The sequence below is a fragment of the Herpailurus yagouaroundi genome, unplaced genomic scaffold (genome assembly GCF_014898765.1).
Source record: "Herpailurus yagouaroundi ecotype Mexico unplaced genomic scaffold, PumYag 182, whole genome shotgun sequence".
Taxonomy (NCBI): domain Eukaryota; kingdom Metazoa; phylum Chordata; class Mammalia; order Carnivora; family Felidae; genus Herpailurus; species Herpailurus yagouaroundi.
In genome coordinates this window covers 25,835,577-25,853,179 of record NW_024412413.1, presented here as the reverse complement: position 1 = coordinate 25,853,179, position 17,603 = coordinate 25,835,577, and the positions used below count along the sequence as shown (strand labels likewise).

At 37.6% G+C, this 17,603-nt stretch overlaps 1 protein-coding gene across 12 annotated transcripts in view; it reads right to left on the bottom strand.

Annotated features, from left to right (window-relative positions):
• Positions 1-10,595: 10,595 nt before the first annotated feature.
• Positions 10,596-17,603, bottom strand: part of NR2C1 (nuclear receptor subfamily 2 group C member 1) — a 46,921-nt gene continuing 39,913 nt past the window's right edge. For 10 of the 12 annotated variants that reach the window (XM_040491195.1, XM_040491202.1, XM_040491197.1 and 7 more), the window contains 3 exons: positions 16,844-16,981; positions 15,412-15,517; positions 10,596-12,487 (listed from right to left, as the gene is read on the bottom strand). In XM_040491195.1, coding sequence (XP_040347129.1) covers positions 12,313-12,487; positions 15,412-15,517; positions 16,844-16,981 — 419 coding nt within the window. In that variant the 3' untranslated portion in view covers positions 10,596-12,312. The remainder of the gene's footprint in view (positions 12,488-15,411; positions 15,518-16,843; positions 16,982-17,603) is intronic. The other 2 variants (XM_040491201.1, XM_040491206.1) reach the window with 2 other exon arrangements.

Below are 17,603 nucleotides of genomic sequence, written 5' to 3'. Positions count from 1 at the left end.
TGCAGTGACGCTTGAACAACACAGGTCGGAGGTGCTGACCACCTCCCCTCCATGCAGTTGAAAATCCACATATAACTTTTGACTCCCTAAAAACTTAACTACTAATAACCTACTGTTGACTGGAAGCCTTACCGATAATATAAACAGCCAGTTGACACAAGCTTATATGTATTATATAATTTATTCTTACACTAAAGTAAGCTAATCAATATCAATAAGAAAATTGATATCAAAGAAAATATCAATAAAAGAAAGTATCAATAAAATCATAAAGAAAATACATTTACAGTACTGTAAAAAATTGGCATTTAGGGCGGCTGGGTGGCTCAGTTGAGTGTCTGAATTCGGCTCAGGTCATGAACTCATGGTTCATGGGTTCGTTTGATCCCCACATCGGGCTCTGTGCTGACAGCTTGGAGCCTGGAGCCTGCTTTAGATTCTGTGTCTCCTTCTCTCTCTCTGCCCCTCCCCTGCTCACACACTCTCTCTCTCTCTCTCAAAAATAAATATTAAAAAAAAATTTTTAATTGGCATTTAAATGGACCCTTGTAGTTTAAACCTGTGTTGTTCAAGGGTCAACAATTATTTATTCCTTTGCAAGAAACTTGTTTTTCAGATTTTTCTGTTTGTCTTTAAAGTTCTGAAATTTCTCGGGGTGCCTGGGTGGCTCAGTTGGTTGAGTGCCCAATTCTTGATTTCTACTCAGGTTGTGATCTCACAGTCCATGAGTTCAAGCCCCACATAGGGCTCAGTGCTGACAGTGCAGAATCTACCTTGGATTCTCTCTCTCTCCTTCTCTCTCTGTTGCCCCCCCCCCCCCCCACCGTGTGCACTTGTGCGCTGTCTCTCTCTCTCTCTCTCCCTCTCTCAAAATAAGTAAATGAACATTTTTTTTTAAGTTCTGAAATTTCATGTAGATGTATCTTGGGCTTTTTCTGGTTGATCCTTGGTGGAATTCAACAGCATCTTTAAATTTGGAGATGTGTCATTGTTAGTTGTAGAAATTGTTCTTTTGATACTTTCCCCTATCCATTTCTGGAATCTGGATATTAGGTGACTATTTTGATCTTTTATGTTTTAAATTTTTACCTGCATATTTTCCATTTCTGTGTCCGCATTTTACATTCTGAGCCACTCCTTCACCTTTATGTAGCAGTCCACTAATTTGTTCCTTATGTGGGTACAGTCAAGACTGTCTTGGGGCGCCTGGGTGGCTCAGTGGGTTGCGTCTGACTTCCGCTCAGGTCATGATCTCACGGTCCGTGGGTTCGAGCCCCGCGTCAGGCTCTGTGCTGACTGCTCAGGGCCTGGAGCCTGTTTTGGATTCTGTGTCTCCCTCTCTCTCTGACCCTCCTCCCGTCTCTCTCTCTCTGACCCTCCCTCTGTCTCTCTCTGTCTCAAAAATAAATAAACGTTAAATAAATAAAAACTTAAAAAAAAAAAAAAGACTGTCTTGGTAGATTTTTTTCCATTTCAACATTTTTGTATTTGATTTCAAGGACTCTTTCTTAATGTCTGATTGCTTTTTTTGTCTTAGTACCCTGTTCTGATTTTTGTCATTAGATTGATATTAGTTTTATTATTACAGAACCAAAGAAACCTGAAGAGATATGTAGAATCCATTCAAATAATACTTTCCTGCTCATGTGAACAAAAATATTGCCAAAACCCTTCATTCTGTCTTTAACAATCTAATTTGCTGTTTAGCCCTTCCATTTTTTTTTTCTTTTTAAGAATTGAATACATTGAACATATGTACATGGTCAGAAGAATCATATAGGACTGCTTCCTTATGCAATTTCCAACTCCCAAAATCAATCTGGGAGTCATTTCAACCATTTAGCTGTCTATTTTGCTATTCACTAACATATTGCTAGATTACATTCTTACATTGTTTCTAGATTTTTAAAATTTTAGCTAGAAGATAAGAATTTAAGTCTTTGATAACACCACACACACACACACACACACACACCACATATATTCATGTTACATTCTCCCAATACAATTTACTGAATTTTCTGGTACGTATCTATTTAAGGGCCAATTTGTGCTTAACAATCTCTGAAGGACTTATTCCCCTCCTCTAGATACAGGAAATTGTAGAAATGTAGACATGTCTACGAGTGCTTCATTTTTTCCCATTTAAGGACTGTTTTTCTATCAAATATTGTGAAATATACATATAAAACTGTCCAATCTTAAAGGTCTACAACCAAGCCTATGAGAACACTATATGTAATGGATTATTTTCCAAAAGTGGCCACAAAAAAAATTCTGGTTCCTTACACTGTTCCAGAATTTTGCCACTGTCTCATCAAGAGGTATAGTTTATTTTACCTCCCTCTGAACTTGAGAGGCCTTTGTGTCTGCCTCAATGAATAAAATGACACAGAAGCAATGAGGGTGGAACCCTCATGGATGAGATTAGTGTCTCCAGAAGAGGTTCCAGAGAGATCCTTAGCCCCTTCCATTATGTGAGGACACTGTGAGAAGTCAGCAATCTGCAACCCGTGGCAAGAAGTCACTAGAACTTGACCAGACTGGCACCCAGATCTCGGACTTTAAGCCTCCAAAACTGTGGGAAATACATGTTTGTTGTTTACAAGCCACCTGTTGTTGAAAGCCAACCTCTGTGCTCCAGAGCCAAAGCATAACACAAAGACATAGTATGGGGACACAGAAGAACGATAGTTTATTACCTTGCCAGGCAAAGGAGGCTGCAGCTGGCTAATGCCTTCAAAAGTGTACACCTGCCCTTTATTATAGGAAAATATAAGATCTGGGCGGTTTTGAGAGGAATCTGGTACATGCTGCCAGCCACATTTGTCATGTCTTTAAGGTGGTTTCATGACCAGTGCTAGTGCTGGCCATCCGGGTCTCGTTACTAAGTATACATTGAGGTCAGCGAGATGCCAATACAGATACTGGGTTCCTGGAACAAAGGATTCTACAGAAAAACAAGTGAAAGGGAGGAGGAGGCTTCAAGAATGAGGAAGAGAAAAGTTTGTTCAGTTTAAAGTCAAGCCTTGCCTGGGACGCCTGGGTCGCTTAGTCGGTTAAGCATCCAACTCTTGATTTGGGCCCAGGTCATGATCTCACAGTTCGTGAGTTCCGGTTCTGTGCTGAAAGTGGGGAGCCTGGTTGGGATTCTCTTTCCCTCTCTCTTTGTCCCTCCCTCACTCACACATGCTCTCTCGTTCATTCTCTTTCTCTCAAAATAAATAAACTTTAAAGTCAAGCCCTGCTAAAGTGTTAGCATGTCCATCTTAATTTCCATCCATCTTTACATCTATAGTGGTTTCACACCCAGTCTGGTATTTTGTTATAGTAGCCCAAACAGAGGAAGACAAACTAGGTCACAAGGCTGTCTGGCTTTCCATCTGTCTCTCCTCTTTCTGTCTCTCTCATCACTTGTGCCAATTGCCACATGGAAATTATCTTTCATTTCTCACAAAGAGAGGAGCCCATGTCTATAGCTGAGTAGTTTTCTTAGCCCTTCCCCACCCCCCACATAAGTTTAAAGGTTCAAAAGGTCTCTTTTGTACTGTTCTGTATCTTTTAGTCCAAAATGATACAATTGTTACAACTTCTTACAATTTTTTATTATTATTACATTTATTTATTTTTAAATGTTTATTTTTGAGAGGGGGTGAGAGAGTGGTGGAAGAACACAGAGAGAGGGAGACAGAGAATCCCAAGCAAGCTCCATGCTGTCAGCATGGAGCCCCATGCGGGGCTGGAACTCATGAACCATGAGATCATGACCTGAGCAGAAACCGAGTCAGAAGCTCAACAGACTGAACCACCCAGGTTCCCCCGTTTATTTTTTTTTTTAATTTAAATTTTAGTTAACATACAGTGCAATATTGTTTTTAGGAGCAGAATTCAGTGATTCATCACTTACATACAACACCCAGTGCTTATCACAAGTACCCTCCTTAGTATCCATCACCCATCTAGCCCATCTCCCACCAATCTCCCTCCAATAACTCAGTTTGTTCTCTATTATTAAGAGTCCCTTGTGGTTTGTTTCCCTCTTTCCTGTTTTCTCCCCCCCCTTCCCATATGTTCATCTGTCGTTTCTTAAATTCCACATATGAATGTAATCATATGGTATTTGTCTTTCCCTGATTGACTTATTTTGCTTAGCATTATATATTCTACCTCCATCCGTGTCATTGCAAATGGCAAGATTTCATTCTTCTTGATGGCTGAGTAATAGTCTATTGTATATATTTATCCATTCATCAGTTGATGGACATTTGGGCTCTCTCCATAGTTTGGCTATTATTGATAACGCTGATAAAAACATTGGGGTGCATGTACTCCTTCGAATCTGTATTTTTTAAATCCTTTGGGTTAATATCTTTTTTAATTTTTTTTCAACGTTTATTTATTTTTGGGACAGAGAGAGACAGAGCATGAACGGGGGAGGGGCAGAGAGAGAGGGAGACACAGAATTGGAAACAGGCTCCAGGCTCTGAGCCATCAGCCCAGAGCCTGACGCGGGGCTCGAACTCACGGACAGCGAGATCGTGACCTGGCTGAAGTCGGACGCTTAACCGACTGCGCCACCCAGGCACCCCTGGGTTAATATCTAATAGTGCAATTGCTGTAGTTCTATTTTTAGTTTCTTCAGGAAACATCACACTGTTCTCCAGAGTGGCTGCACCAGTTTGCATTCCCACCAACAGTGCAAGAGGGTTCCCTTTTCTCTGCATCCTCACCAAAACCTGTTGTTTGTGTTGTTAATTTCAGCCCTTCTGACAGGTGTGAGGCGATATCACATTGTGGTTTTAATTTGTATTTCCCTGATGATGAGTGATGTTGAGCATCTTTTCATGTGTCTGTTAACTATCTGGATGTCTTCTTTGGGAAAGTGTCTATTCATGTCTTTTGCCCATTTCTTAACTGGACTATCTGTTTTCTGGATGTTGAGTTTGATAAGTTCTTTAAAGATTTTGGATATTCTTTATCAGATATGTCGCTTGCAAATATCTTCTCCCATTTTGTTGGTTGCCTTTCAGTTTTATTGTTTCCTTCACTATGCAGACGCTTTTTATCTTAATGAAGTTCCAATAGGTCCTGTTTGCTTTTGTTTCCCTTACCTCGGCAATGTGTCTAATAAGAAGTTCCTGAGGTCAAAGAGGTTGCTGCCCATGTTCTCCCCTAGGATTTTGATGGTTTCATGTCTCACATATAGGTCTTTCATCCATTTTGAATTTATTTTTGTGTATGGTGTTAGCAAGTGGTCCAGTTTTTTTTTTTAAATTTTTTTTAACGTTTATTTATTTTTTTTTATTTTTTATTTTTTTTTTAAATTTTTTTCAACGTTTTTTATTTATTTTTGGGACAGAGAGAGACAGAGCATGAACGGGGGAGGGGCAGAGAGAGAGGGAGACACAGAATCGGAAACAGGCTCCAGGCTCTGAGCCATCAGCCCAGAGCCCGACGCGGGGCTCGAACTCACGGACCGCGAGATCGTGACCTGGCTGAAGTCGGACGCTCAACCGACTGCGCCACCCAGGCGCCCCTCGTTTATTTATTTTTGAGACAGAGAGAGACAGAGCATGAATGGGGGAGGATCAGAGAGAGGGAGACACAGAATCTGAAACAGGCTCCAGGCTCTGAGCTGTCAGCACAGAGCCCGACGCGGGGCTCGAACTCACGGACTGTGAGATCATGACCTGAGCCGAAGTCGGCCGTTTAACCGACTGAGCCACCCAGGCACCCCACAAGTGGTCCAGTTTCATTCTTCTGCATGTCGCTGTCCAGTTTTCCCAACACCATTTTGTTGAAGAGACTTTTTTCCATTGGATATTCTTTCCTTTTTGTCAAAAATGAGTTGACCATATAGTTGTGGGTCCATTTCTGGGGTTTCTATTCCATTCCATTGATCTATGTGTCTGCTTTTGTGCCAGTACCATACTATCTTGATGACTACAGCTTTGTGATATAGCTTGAAATCTGAAATCATGATGCCTCTAGTTTTTTCTTTTTCAGTGTTGCTTTGGCTATTTGGGGTCTTTTGTGGTTCCATACAGATTTTAGGATTGTTTGTTCTAGCTCTGGTGGTATTTAGAAAGAGATTGCATTAATTGTGTAGATTGCTTTGGGTAGTATACACATTTTAACAATGCTTGTTCTTCCAATCCATGACCATGGAATGCTTTTCCATTTCTTTGTGCCCTCTTCAATTTCTATAGTTTTCAGAATATAGATCTTTTACCTCTTTAGTGGAGTTTATTCCTAGGTATCTTATTGTTTCTTATGTATCAATTTATGAACAACTCTATGAGACAAAGACCCATCAGGAAATCTTGTCAAGATGGGCTCTTCTCTACACTGGGCTTCTGAGGCTGCTGAGCTATATCCTTTCTCAAGAATGGCTGCAACATTTCTGGTTCTGCATGCTCTTCCAGATGTTTGCCACTCCTGCACAACAGCCACTATCAACCTCCAGATGTGTGTGATTCCAAAAATTCCAACCCCTGCCCTTTGAGCTGACCCAGCTGTGACTGTAATGGAGCAGAAAAGTGGTCCATGCCAAGCTCTGACCTCATTGTAGATTCCTAAGCATAACAAGTATTTTAAATCACTAAGTTTGAGTGGTTTGTTACAAAGCAAGAGAATTAAACACTATTAATACTTTGAAAGCCCCTTGTATGTTCGTTTGTATCTTCTTCCTAATCCTCTAGAAGTAACTAGTATTCTAAATTAAGTACTAATAGGGGTGCCTGGGTGGCTCAGTAGGTTAAGCAGCTGGCTCTTGGTTTCAACTCGGGTCATGATTTCACAGTCCATGAGTTGGAGCCTTGCAGCAGGGTCTGGGCTGACAGCCAAAACCTGCTTGGGATTCTCTCTATCTGCCCCTCCGGTGCTTGTGTTCTCTCTCACTCTCAAAATAAATAAGCTTAAAAAAACTAAGTACTAATAATCCCTCACTTTTTGATTTTTAAAAAAGTTTTATTTAAGTAATCTCTACACCCAACATTGAGCTTGAACTGAGGACCCTAAGATCAAGAGTCACACGCTCTTCCAACTGAGCCAGCCAGGTGCCCTTCCTTTGTTTTTTAACTTAATTTCACTACATATATCAGTAACTCTCAACAATGTTATTGTATTTACCTGTTTTCAATAAACAGGTTAAGTCATACTTTTGGGCTTACTTTTTTGTACATGACTTTTGGGATTCATTGACACTGGTATTTTGTTCCTTTTTGTGCGTTACATAATAGGCCATTGGGTGTTTGCACTGCAATTTACTTATTCATTCTCCTGTCAATGGGTATTTGGACAGTTTTTCTTTTTTTTTTTTTTGCTTTTACAGTGAACACTTTAGTATGCCTCCTGGCACATGTACAAGAGCTTCTGTAGGGTAAATAAGCAGATATGTGCACATACTTTACAATGTAATGTAAATTTACTTTCTGGAGATGGTTATTATCAACAGACACTCCCACCTTCAACACACATCCTGTTGCTTCACATACTCTGCACGTGGTAATTCAACTTCAAATTCTATCATTCCAGTGTTTCTGCCTCTTTAACAGACTTTTAATCTCTTATTTCCCCTTCCCAAGCAGATGCTGCAAATCCTAGAGCATTCTGGAGGTGTGTGGTGCAAATCAGGCTGCTCCTCAGCTTTCACTACTGTAGGCTAAGTCAGCCTTCTCAGGTTTGCTAAAATGATCACCACTAATGTGTTTTCCAGCTTTCAAATTTTTGTGGCTTTCATTTATTTCTCTCCCATTATTTTTGTCTTTATGAGATAATGCCTTGAACAAACTCTTGGCTGTTTTAATGATGTCTAAGGGAGTTAGAATTAAATGTATGTGTTGGAGGCATGATCTTCCACCATGGATTTTTAAAATTTGTTTTTCATTTCTAAATATTGTTTTGGCTTGCTTTTATAATTTACTTGGTCTTTTTTGCTATTCCCTTTTCTTGATTACTTTTTGGTCCTATTTTTTTTCCCCTTAAAACCTATCATAATTATAATCTGGATGTGACAATTTTAGTATCTCATACTGTCTTTCAGGATCTATGTGTGTTGCTTATCTCTGACTTGTTCAAGTGGCCTGTTTCCTTGTGTTTGGTAATTTTGTCATCTCATATATGGGTGAGCCTAATTAGGGGTGAGGTTCTAAATTACGGGTCAGCAAACTATGCCCCAAGGGCCAAGTTTGGTCCATTACCTGCTTTTTAAGTGTTCTACTACACTACAGCCAGGCCCATTCGTTTATGGACTGTCTATAGCTGCTTTTGCACAATAGAGTTGACTAGTTGCTAGACACAGGATGGCCCACAAAGTAAAACAAATATTTACTTCCTGGCCCTTCACAAAAAAGTGTGCCAACTTCTGATCTAAATTATGGATATTTTGGGGGGGGGGCCTGGGTGGCTCAGTTAAACGTCCAATGTTGGCTCAGGTCATGATCTCGTGGTTGGGGAGTTCATGCCCCCATGTTGGGCTCTGTGCTGAAAGCTCAGAGCCTGGAGCCTGCTTCAGATTCTGTCTCCCTCTCTCTCTGCCCCTCCCCCACTCACACTCTGAAGAATAAATGTTAAAAAAAAAATTACGGATACTTTTTCCAGAAAAGATGTGTATTTGCTTCTGCCAGAACAGGGAGTGGGGTAGGGGGTGAGGGGCAGAACTCAGGACCTGCACCAACTTTAGACTTCTTTGAAAACTCATGTCAGACTCATGAGCCCAGCAACAGATCAAAGGCCTTCATGGTACCTACTGATTCCACTATATTGCTAGAAGCAGCAATATGGTATCTTCTCTGACTATATTGTTCTGATATTAAGACAGTAAGGATCTTTTTCATTTAAAGCGTGGATCCTTTCAACCTAGACACACATATCCCTTCGTGGACCTTTTCTTGTATTATCTAATAATTTCCTTACCTCAAGCCTTTGTTTTCTTTAACTCTTGTTATTATAAAATGTTAGGCCTCCTGATTTGATTCTCTTATTTTTTCTTACTTTATCTTTTGGTTATACTTTCAGGGGGAGTTTCTCAAAAACTTTATCTTCCAACCCTTCTAATGAATCACTTTGGCTATCATTTTTAATTTCCAGGGACAGTTACTTGCCCCAAATTTCCCTTTTCTTTAATGTTTATTCATATTTGAGAGAAAAGAGAGAGTGTGAGCGGGGGAGGGGCAGAGAGAGAGAGGACACACAGACCAAATTTCCCTTTTCAAAGCATCCTGTTCTCATTTAATGGATACAACATCTTTCAAAATATTAACTCTGGAGGTGGATATTTTAAAAAATTTTTTTTAATGTTTATTTTTGAGAGAGAGAGAGACAGAGCATGAGCAGGGGAGGGGCAGAGACAGAGGAAGACACAAATCTGAACCAGGTTCCAGGCTCTGAGCTGTCAGCATAGAACTCACAGTGAGATCATGACCTGAGCTGAAGTCAGATGCTTATTAACCAACTGAGCCACCCAGGCGCCCCTGGAGGTGGATATTTTTCTGATCCCTGGATTATATTTGCCTCCCTTGGGACCTAAGAATGTCTGTTCTTTTAGGTACTGGAGATTTTCCTCAATTATCTAGTGATCCTGGTTCTAAGTTCATATTTAATAGTAGGCACTAAAGACCTGAATAGAAACCCTACGTATATGTATGTATGTATGTCTGTATATATGTGTGTGTATATAAGTTTATATATATACATATATATAATTTGGAAATTATTGGCTTCACTGAAGAGTGATAAAGTAGCAAAGAGGCTTTTCATCAAGGTACAACCAAAAGTGAGTACCTGGAGATCTTTTCTCTAAGGGCAATTAATTTCTCTGAAGAAAAAAAATCCTGGCAGAGAAGCCTATTCCAATGGCCAGCATTGTGGGAACATGATTAGGGAGCCCATATTCAGAATGCAGATTTTCACTTAATCTGTATTTTCAACCCTTAATATAACTAATCCAAGCTGTTATCCCTAGTACCCTGGAAATCCTCGGCTCTTCCAGTTCATTTCTAAAGAGAATTAACCTCTACCTCCTGCTCAAAAAGCTGGAAGGACAAAAGTGGTCACTTGACCTGAGGGTAGAATAAGATAATTCAATAATTCTGTACACAGACCTGCAACCAATCTTTTTTTTTTTTAAATGTCCCAAGCATCATCTCTGAATATGAACACCAGTTCTTCCAGATACCGAGCATCTTTTCTGGCTACTGGCATCTTTCTCAGTGAACTGCCTTTTGCAGGCACTCTGATTAGAGCTTCCTTGATTCTGGCTCTGCTAATAAGTCAGTTGGTCTCTCTCTACCTCCATTTTGTTTTCTAAGAATTTACTGAATTTGCTTTCCTTTGATTTCTTGTTTCCTGTTTCATTTCTCATTGTGTGGTTACACTTTACACATTGTGTTATTTTACTAAGACTTCAGGAGAGAAAATAAATTAATAGTTAATCTGCAGTTTTAGCTGAAAGTCTTCAAACTGAGTTGTAAATAATCCTAAAATACTGGGTATGGAAATGTTTTCCATGCATTTCCCTTCCTAGAAGTACTTTAATAAATTCTGTTAGAGATTTCTTAACAGAACAAACAAATGGATGACCAAACACTCTGAAATCAAATAAATCGACATTTTTAATGGTCACATTTTAATAGAGTTTTAAAAATACTTCCAAATATAACTACAAATTTATTCAGGAAAAATACCTGAAAGAAAAATGTATCTTAATTAACCATTAGTATATTATTTTAAAGAATTATTTTCCTGAATCCTTGGCTTACTTCAATGGGTTTATAAAGATATAAACCTACTGATTTTTCCATTTGAATATTTTATACTAAATGTAGTTTTTCCCAGTTGATAATTATAAATAAAACTGTTGATAAAAATTACATTTAAAATAGGGGAAAAATTTTCCCTTAGTAAGTTGGTAAAGACTGAAAGTTGATACTTTTAAACTTCTGATTTACTATAAAGTAACAATTAGTAAAATCCACATCCTCCCCTAAATTCAGCTTTTCTTCTGTTGCAAAAATCTTTATAAAAATGTACTCTGAGTGCAATAAAATCTCCATATTTTTAAAAAATCAACAAATAGATAAACCAAAATTCATTATGACAATCAGAGCAAGGAAAGATTTAACAGTTACTCAGGTTTGCTGAGGAAAACATTACTGTGGAAGGCATCCAGGGAGTCTAAAATGGTTTTGTTGTGGCAACAAGGCTTCAGGTTGATGTGCATACTCTTGTTAAAATAGCTTTCCCTCCTTTAGGGTGAAATATCAAATATCAGTGCATATTCCTTTACATGTTAAAAAACGTAAATTTTTGAAAATTACCAATTTGCTTTAAAATAATTGTTTAACTCACCTTGAAAACACAGATTGGCTATGAGAAATCCATTATTTAACAAATTGGGTATTTCTAAGGCCCTAAAAGAAACTGGCTAAAACTCATGGAAGCGTCAGGAAGTTATAATGCAGGTCAGGAAAGAGGGAGAGAAGTCAAATGCCATTTGTGGAATGGAAAAGCAATAATTTTAATATCCATTTGGAAATACTGAAACATTTGGGGCTCAGTCTCTACTACTTTAAAACATAGCAGTAAACCAAAAATATTAAAACATGAACCCTACCTCATTCTCAAAAACAATTTTCTGCTACATACATAAATAAAAAGTGCTTGTAACTAATAATGTACAACACTAAAAAAAGTCTTGAGACATAAATGGCCTATGTCTCATTGCCAGCAATGAGAGTGGTATATGCTAAAGGTTCCATAATATTTACAAAAGACAAAAAATATATATATTCAGTTATTATTTCCTATGGTTCTAATGTTACCATTATGTCACTGAGAATAAAAGAATCTTCTTTTACGTGGTAATTAAAACAGATTATATATTAAGAGTAAAATGCAAGGAAATCCTCCTTAGGTATTTCTGACAATTAAGTGTTTGTACTAGTTCATAATGAAAAATATGAATAGAACACAATTCTGGAAAAAAAAAGACTAATTTATTTGTTTTATAAGATAAAATATAATAAGAGATCTTAGTGTAGATGCCAAGAAGTGACAGCTTAAGGTGTCCTCTTAACCAAGAATAAATTCATAATATTTCTTATTCACTTAAATAAGGCAGGAAAGGAAATTTTGATTCCTGATACCTGCCCAGTCACTTCAAAAATTCTTAAGAAGTTAAAATAAAAACACCTTGGTTTTTGGTTACTCTTTAAAGTCAAAATTTCCAGATACCCTGGAAGTAACTAGTTTAATTTGGTGTCATTTTGTGTTCCAGGAAAGAACAGTAAGTTTACACTGATATCTCAGATTTCAAATGCTGTGACCAATTATTTGTGAGTTATAATCTGCAGGTTCCATTTTTAAAATATGTGGGATGACACTGTCAATTCGTACATTGCCAATGAGGCCTTTGAAAAACAATTCTTCAGTGATAGTAGCATTCATCAATCGCAAAGCTGGTAATCTAAGTAGTAGTCTGGACAACCTGAAAAATAAAGGGGAAGGAAAAAACAAGGGGTAAATAAAAAAGAGATTTAGTAGAAAACTAGGAGCAATTTCTGCATGTACCTGGTTGAAGTCTAATTTAATAAAGATCTAATTTTCACCAGTTAAAATCAAAACTTAAATAAAATAAAAACTTAAATAACTTAAAATAAAATAAACAAAATAAATAACTTAAAATAAAACTTAAAATAAAAACTTATTCTCGGGGTGCCTGGGTGGCTCAATTGGTTAAGTGTCCGACTTTAGCTCAAGTCATGATCTCACGGTTTGTGAGTTCGAGCCCCGCGTCAGGCTCTGTGCTGACAACTTGAAGCCTGCTTTGAATTCTGTATCTCCCTCTCTCTTCCCCATCCCTACTCATGCTCTGTCCTCTTTCTCAAAAATGAATAAACATTAAAACAAAACAAAACTTAAGCATTCTCAAGCCTCAGAATACATGACAATCATCTGGCTATAAGTGCAGTCTGACAGACTTCACTGGAAAGCCTTGCTCTTAACTGCTACACTGTGTTGCCTCCACTTGGTCATATGGACCATGGAACTAAGTTATTAAAACACAGATCACATTATACATTTAAGGATGGCTTAGAAACTTGGGGCACCTGGGTGGCTCGGTGGGTTAAGCATCCAACTCTTGATCTCGGCTCAGGTCGTGATCTCACAGTTCGTGGGATTGAGCCCCACATTGGGCTCTGTGCTGACAGTACAGAGCCTACTTGGTATTCTCTCTGTCTCTCCCTCTTTCTCTGCCCCTCTCCTCCATGTGCATATTCTCTCTCTCTCAAAATAAATAAATAAACTTAAAAAAAAAAGTGGCTTAGAAACTCAGTTGAGGTTATAAGAACAACAATATTTTGTGTTATCAGGACACATGGGGCTCAATGGTAATCAAAAAGACAAATGGAAATGGTAAAGCAGGCAACAGTTACTACTGGGAAGAGCACAGAATATGGAATCAAGACCACTGGGTTCAAATCTTAATTCACCTGCTCCCCTACCTCTGTGAATGTGTGTTAGCCATCTCTCTGTGTTATGATGAAGATTAATGAAATGATCCCTGCCAGTTTCTATGCTATTGAGGATCTTAAAGGCAGGCCCATACCTTGCATGAAGGCATATTATAAGTTGAAAACTGCTGCTAATTTATTATTATTTTTAAGTCTATTTTTGAGAGAGAGCATATGCATGTAAGTGGGGGAGGGGCAGAGAGAGAGGGAGACAGAGAGAATCCCAAGCAGGCTCTGTGCTGTCAGCACAGAGCCCCATGTGTGGCTTCATCTCCTGACTGTGAGATCATGACCTGAACTGAAATCAAGAGTCAGACACTTAACTGACCAAACCACCCAGGTGCTCTGATAATTTATTATTTTTAAATAAATCAGAATGTAAGAAACTGAGAAAGAGTTCCAGCGATCAGTCAAAGCACCTGGAACCTAATGGAAGGGAGGTCAGCAAAAACTGTATGTTTTTGCTAAACTATACAATTTAATTTGTATAATGAGGTATAAAACAAGTTTTGAAACATTAAAAAACTGAAAGCAATCACAACAAAACCAACAACAACAATAAAAACCATTCCAAAAAGCTTGGGTATGTTTATCCCGCCCATAGTCTAAGGTCTTGTACCCAAACATTTGAGACCAACTGAAACCAGGATTAAGTCACCTTCCTGTAGCCAATACTCTCCTCCTCAAATTACTCAGTTCCTGTTTATTCCCAACAGCTGAGCTGCAGCAATAAAGCTGGTAGGAAGCAGGGTAGGAAAACCGGTTAGATAAACTAAGGCTGATTTTCAAGGTGGAACTGGCTTATAAATCCATTACATACTATCTATAAAATGTTATTTTATTTTTTAAAAATGTCTATTTTTGAGAGACAGAGCACAAGTGGAAGAGGGGCAGAGAGAGAGGGAGACACAGACTCCGAAGCAAGCTCCAGGCTCTGAGCTGTCAGCAGAGTCTGATGTGGGGCTTGAACCCTGGACCGCAAGATCATGACCCGAGCTGAAGTTGGACACTTAACCAACTAAGCCACCCAGGCACCCCTGTAAAAAATTATTTTATGCAAAACATTCTTTTATTAGTTTGAAGCATGTAAAATTAAGAATAATATTAGTAAACACATTTATATAGCCCTTACTATAAATATATATACTATATATTATATTACATAGATGTATACTATATATGTAACATACTATGTAGTAGGCACTGTCCTAGGCTATTTACATATATGAACTGATTCAACCACTATACCAATTGTAAAATGTGGGTACTGTCTACATTTAATAGAGAAACTGAAACACAAGTTGAATAACTTGCCCAAGGTCACACAGCTAGGGTCAAGAGTCAAACCCTGCCTGGTATTCTGGCTCTGAAAGCCATGTGCTTCACTACTACTCTCCAAGATTGTTTCCTCTTCAAAAACGGAGTTGGATCTTCCAAAAATTTTTTTCAAAGGACGTTATCAAGAAATACCTTGGTAGAAATATCATAAACCAAATTTCTAAATTACCTATAAAATAGTCGAATGGTGTTTTTATTCATTCATTCATTCCTATTTTTTCCCTTTTACTAATAAAATCCCTTATTTCAGTTGAAGAAAACAGAGTTTGGGCACTAGAGTTATACAACCTGGGTTCACAGGCAGGCCCTGCCATTTATGTGTAACCTTGAGTAAGTTATTTAACCTCTCTCTTCAGTTTCCTTATAGCATTGTAAGAATTGTGTGAAATACTACCTGTTAATCACTCACAACAATGCACTATTGCTTTTAAAAGCATTAGCTATTTCAAAGGTCCATGGTGACCAAAACACTGAATTACTCTTGGGATGGAAAAAAAAAATAACAGATTCACAAAAAATTTTAGGATGTATTTAATTAACTAATTTAACTTGTAGATACCTGTAGGTGTCATCTGGGTATGTTTTGGTTATATAATCTTGGAATTCCACATATGCCTTTTCCTGAAATTTCTCAATTTGTTCCATGTTTTCTAGGCCTGGATGATCTGAAACATCGAAGAATATATTGTTACCCTACTTCTAAATGCTCATTTAGTAAGGTACAGAGCGGGGCACCTGGGTGGCTCAGTCAGTTAAGTGTCTGACTCCTGGTTTTGGCTCAGGTCATGTTCTCAAGGTTTGTGAGTGTGAGCCCTACATCAGGCTCTGTGCTGACAGTGTGTAGAACCTGCTTAGGATTCTCTCTCTGCCCCTCCCGCATGTGCTCTCTCTCTCAAAATAAATTAAAAAAAAAATATTGAGAATATTTAATAAAATAAAATTACATTGTATCAAATCTGTGTTCTCTCAAACTTAAGGAAAATGAAGGTGGCAAATTGGTTGTGATTAAAATGTAGATATATATTATTAACTTAAGTGAAACATTATAAGAAACGGTTAAAAAAAAAAAAGCTTTAATCATCTTATTGGAATCACTGAGTGTAAAAAGCAGGTTTTCTCAGATAATTTTATTATGATGCACAGGAACAGAAATACATACCAAAATAAAAAACAGAGTCTAAAAGAACAGTTTTCCTTATTCAGAAATTGATCATTGAACTTACTGTCATTTTACCATATGTGAAAGCTACAAACTGTCAGGAAAACAGGAGACATTTTTCTACCTGTTGGTAACTCTAATCAGATGTTTAGAAGTTTAACCCATTAACAAAACAATACTCATCTTTCATTTGCCTATTAGCGATGCCTAGCAAAATATGCCAAAGAATTCAAATGCTGATGTGACCATAACTATGTCATTTCGATGATTTCTTCAACTTTCTTTCTCATACTTAGATAAATGTCTAACATCCATAAAATTCACTGATTTAAAGTGTATAATTCAATAGTTTTTAGTATATTCACAGTTATGCAACCATCATCCCAAAACATTTAGAACACTTTAGATTTTTGTTACCCCAAAAGAAACTCTGTGCCTGTTAGTAGTCACTTTCCATGCTCCTCGCTCCTTAGTCCCTGGTAACCACCAATCTATTTTATGTCTCTACAGACTTGCTTATTCTAGACATTTCATAGAAATGGAATCATATAAAATGTGATCTTTTGTAACTGGCCTCTTTCACTTAGGATACTGTTTTCAACCATGGTGTAGCGTGTATCAGAATTTCATTCCTTTTAATGGTGCAATGATATTCTGCTGTATGTGGATATGTAGATGTTACATTTTGTTTATTCATTTGTTGATGGACACTTGGGCTGTTTCCACTTTAACTGCATCATTTTACATTCCCATCAGCAATGTATGAGGGTTCCCATTTCCCCATACCCCCAGCCACTGTATGGTAAATAAGAAGTAAATGTTTATGTAGTACCTGGACTGAAGAGTACTATTGCCTTCAGGTAGGCATATTCATATCCATCAATGCAGAGTTTAACCATGCTGTTGCAGAACTCCTGTAGTTTAAAGATGTGCTCCATCAATAATTTTCTTCTTTCTGTTGACATTTTATCTTTAATTAAAAACAAACAGACAAAAGCTTCTCGTTTTTGGCTAAAATGTATATCTATTTTTACCCAAGACATTTCCTTCTCAATAATTTCCAGTTTTGAATACAGCCAATCTATAAATGTTTAAAATTCTGTATCACTGCAAAGATGAAACTAATTAATGATCTTCAGATAGTGCTCATTCAAGAAAAAAACAAGCTGCTAGTAAACAAAACAAAAACCTCAACAAATTTAGTGTTTCCTTTCAAGATACATCTTTGAGAAGATAAGCTGTAAAGATAACCTCCTGAAAAACTGGCCTACAAGACTCAGATCTTGATAACAAGATTTAATTTAAGCTTAGAGTTTTTAAAAGTTACCAACACTACTAAAGTAGAAACAAATACTTAGCAAAAAACACTACCAAGACCAAAAGAAAAGTTGAATAGTTTTATAAGAACTTTTAAAATTGATAGTGTTTAAAACACATCTGATTAGTCAACCATAGCTTTAGTGAAAGTAGGCTGTGTATAACTCATTACAAATTCATGAGAAATGAATCAAGACCAGGAGTCCATAAGTAAGATACGAATGTAGTGCTACCTTCTAGCAGGATCTACTGTTGATGACATTAAGGTGATTTTT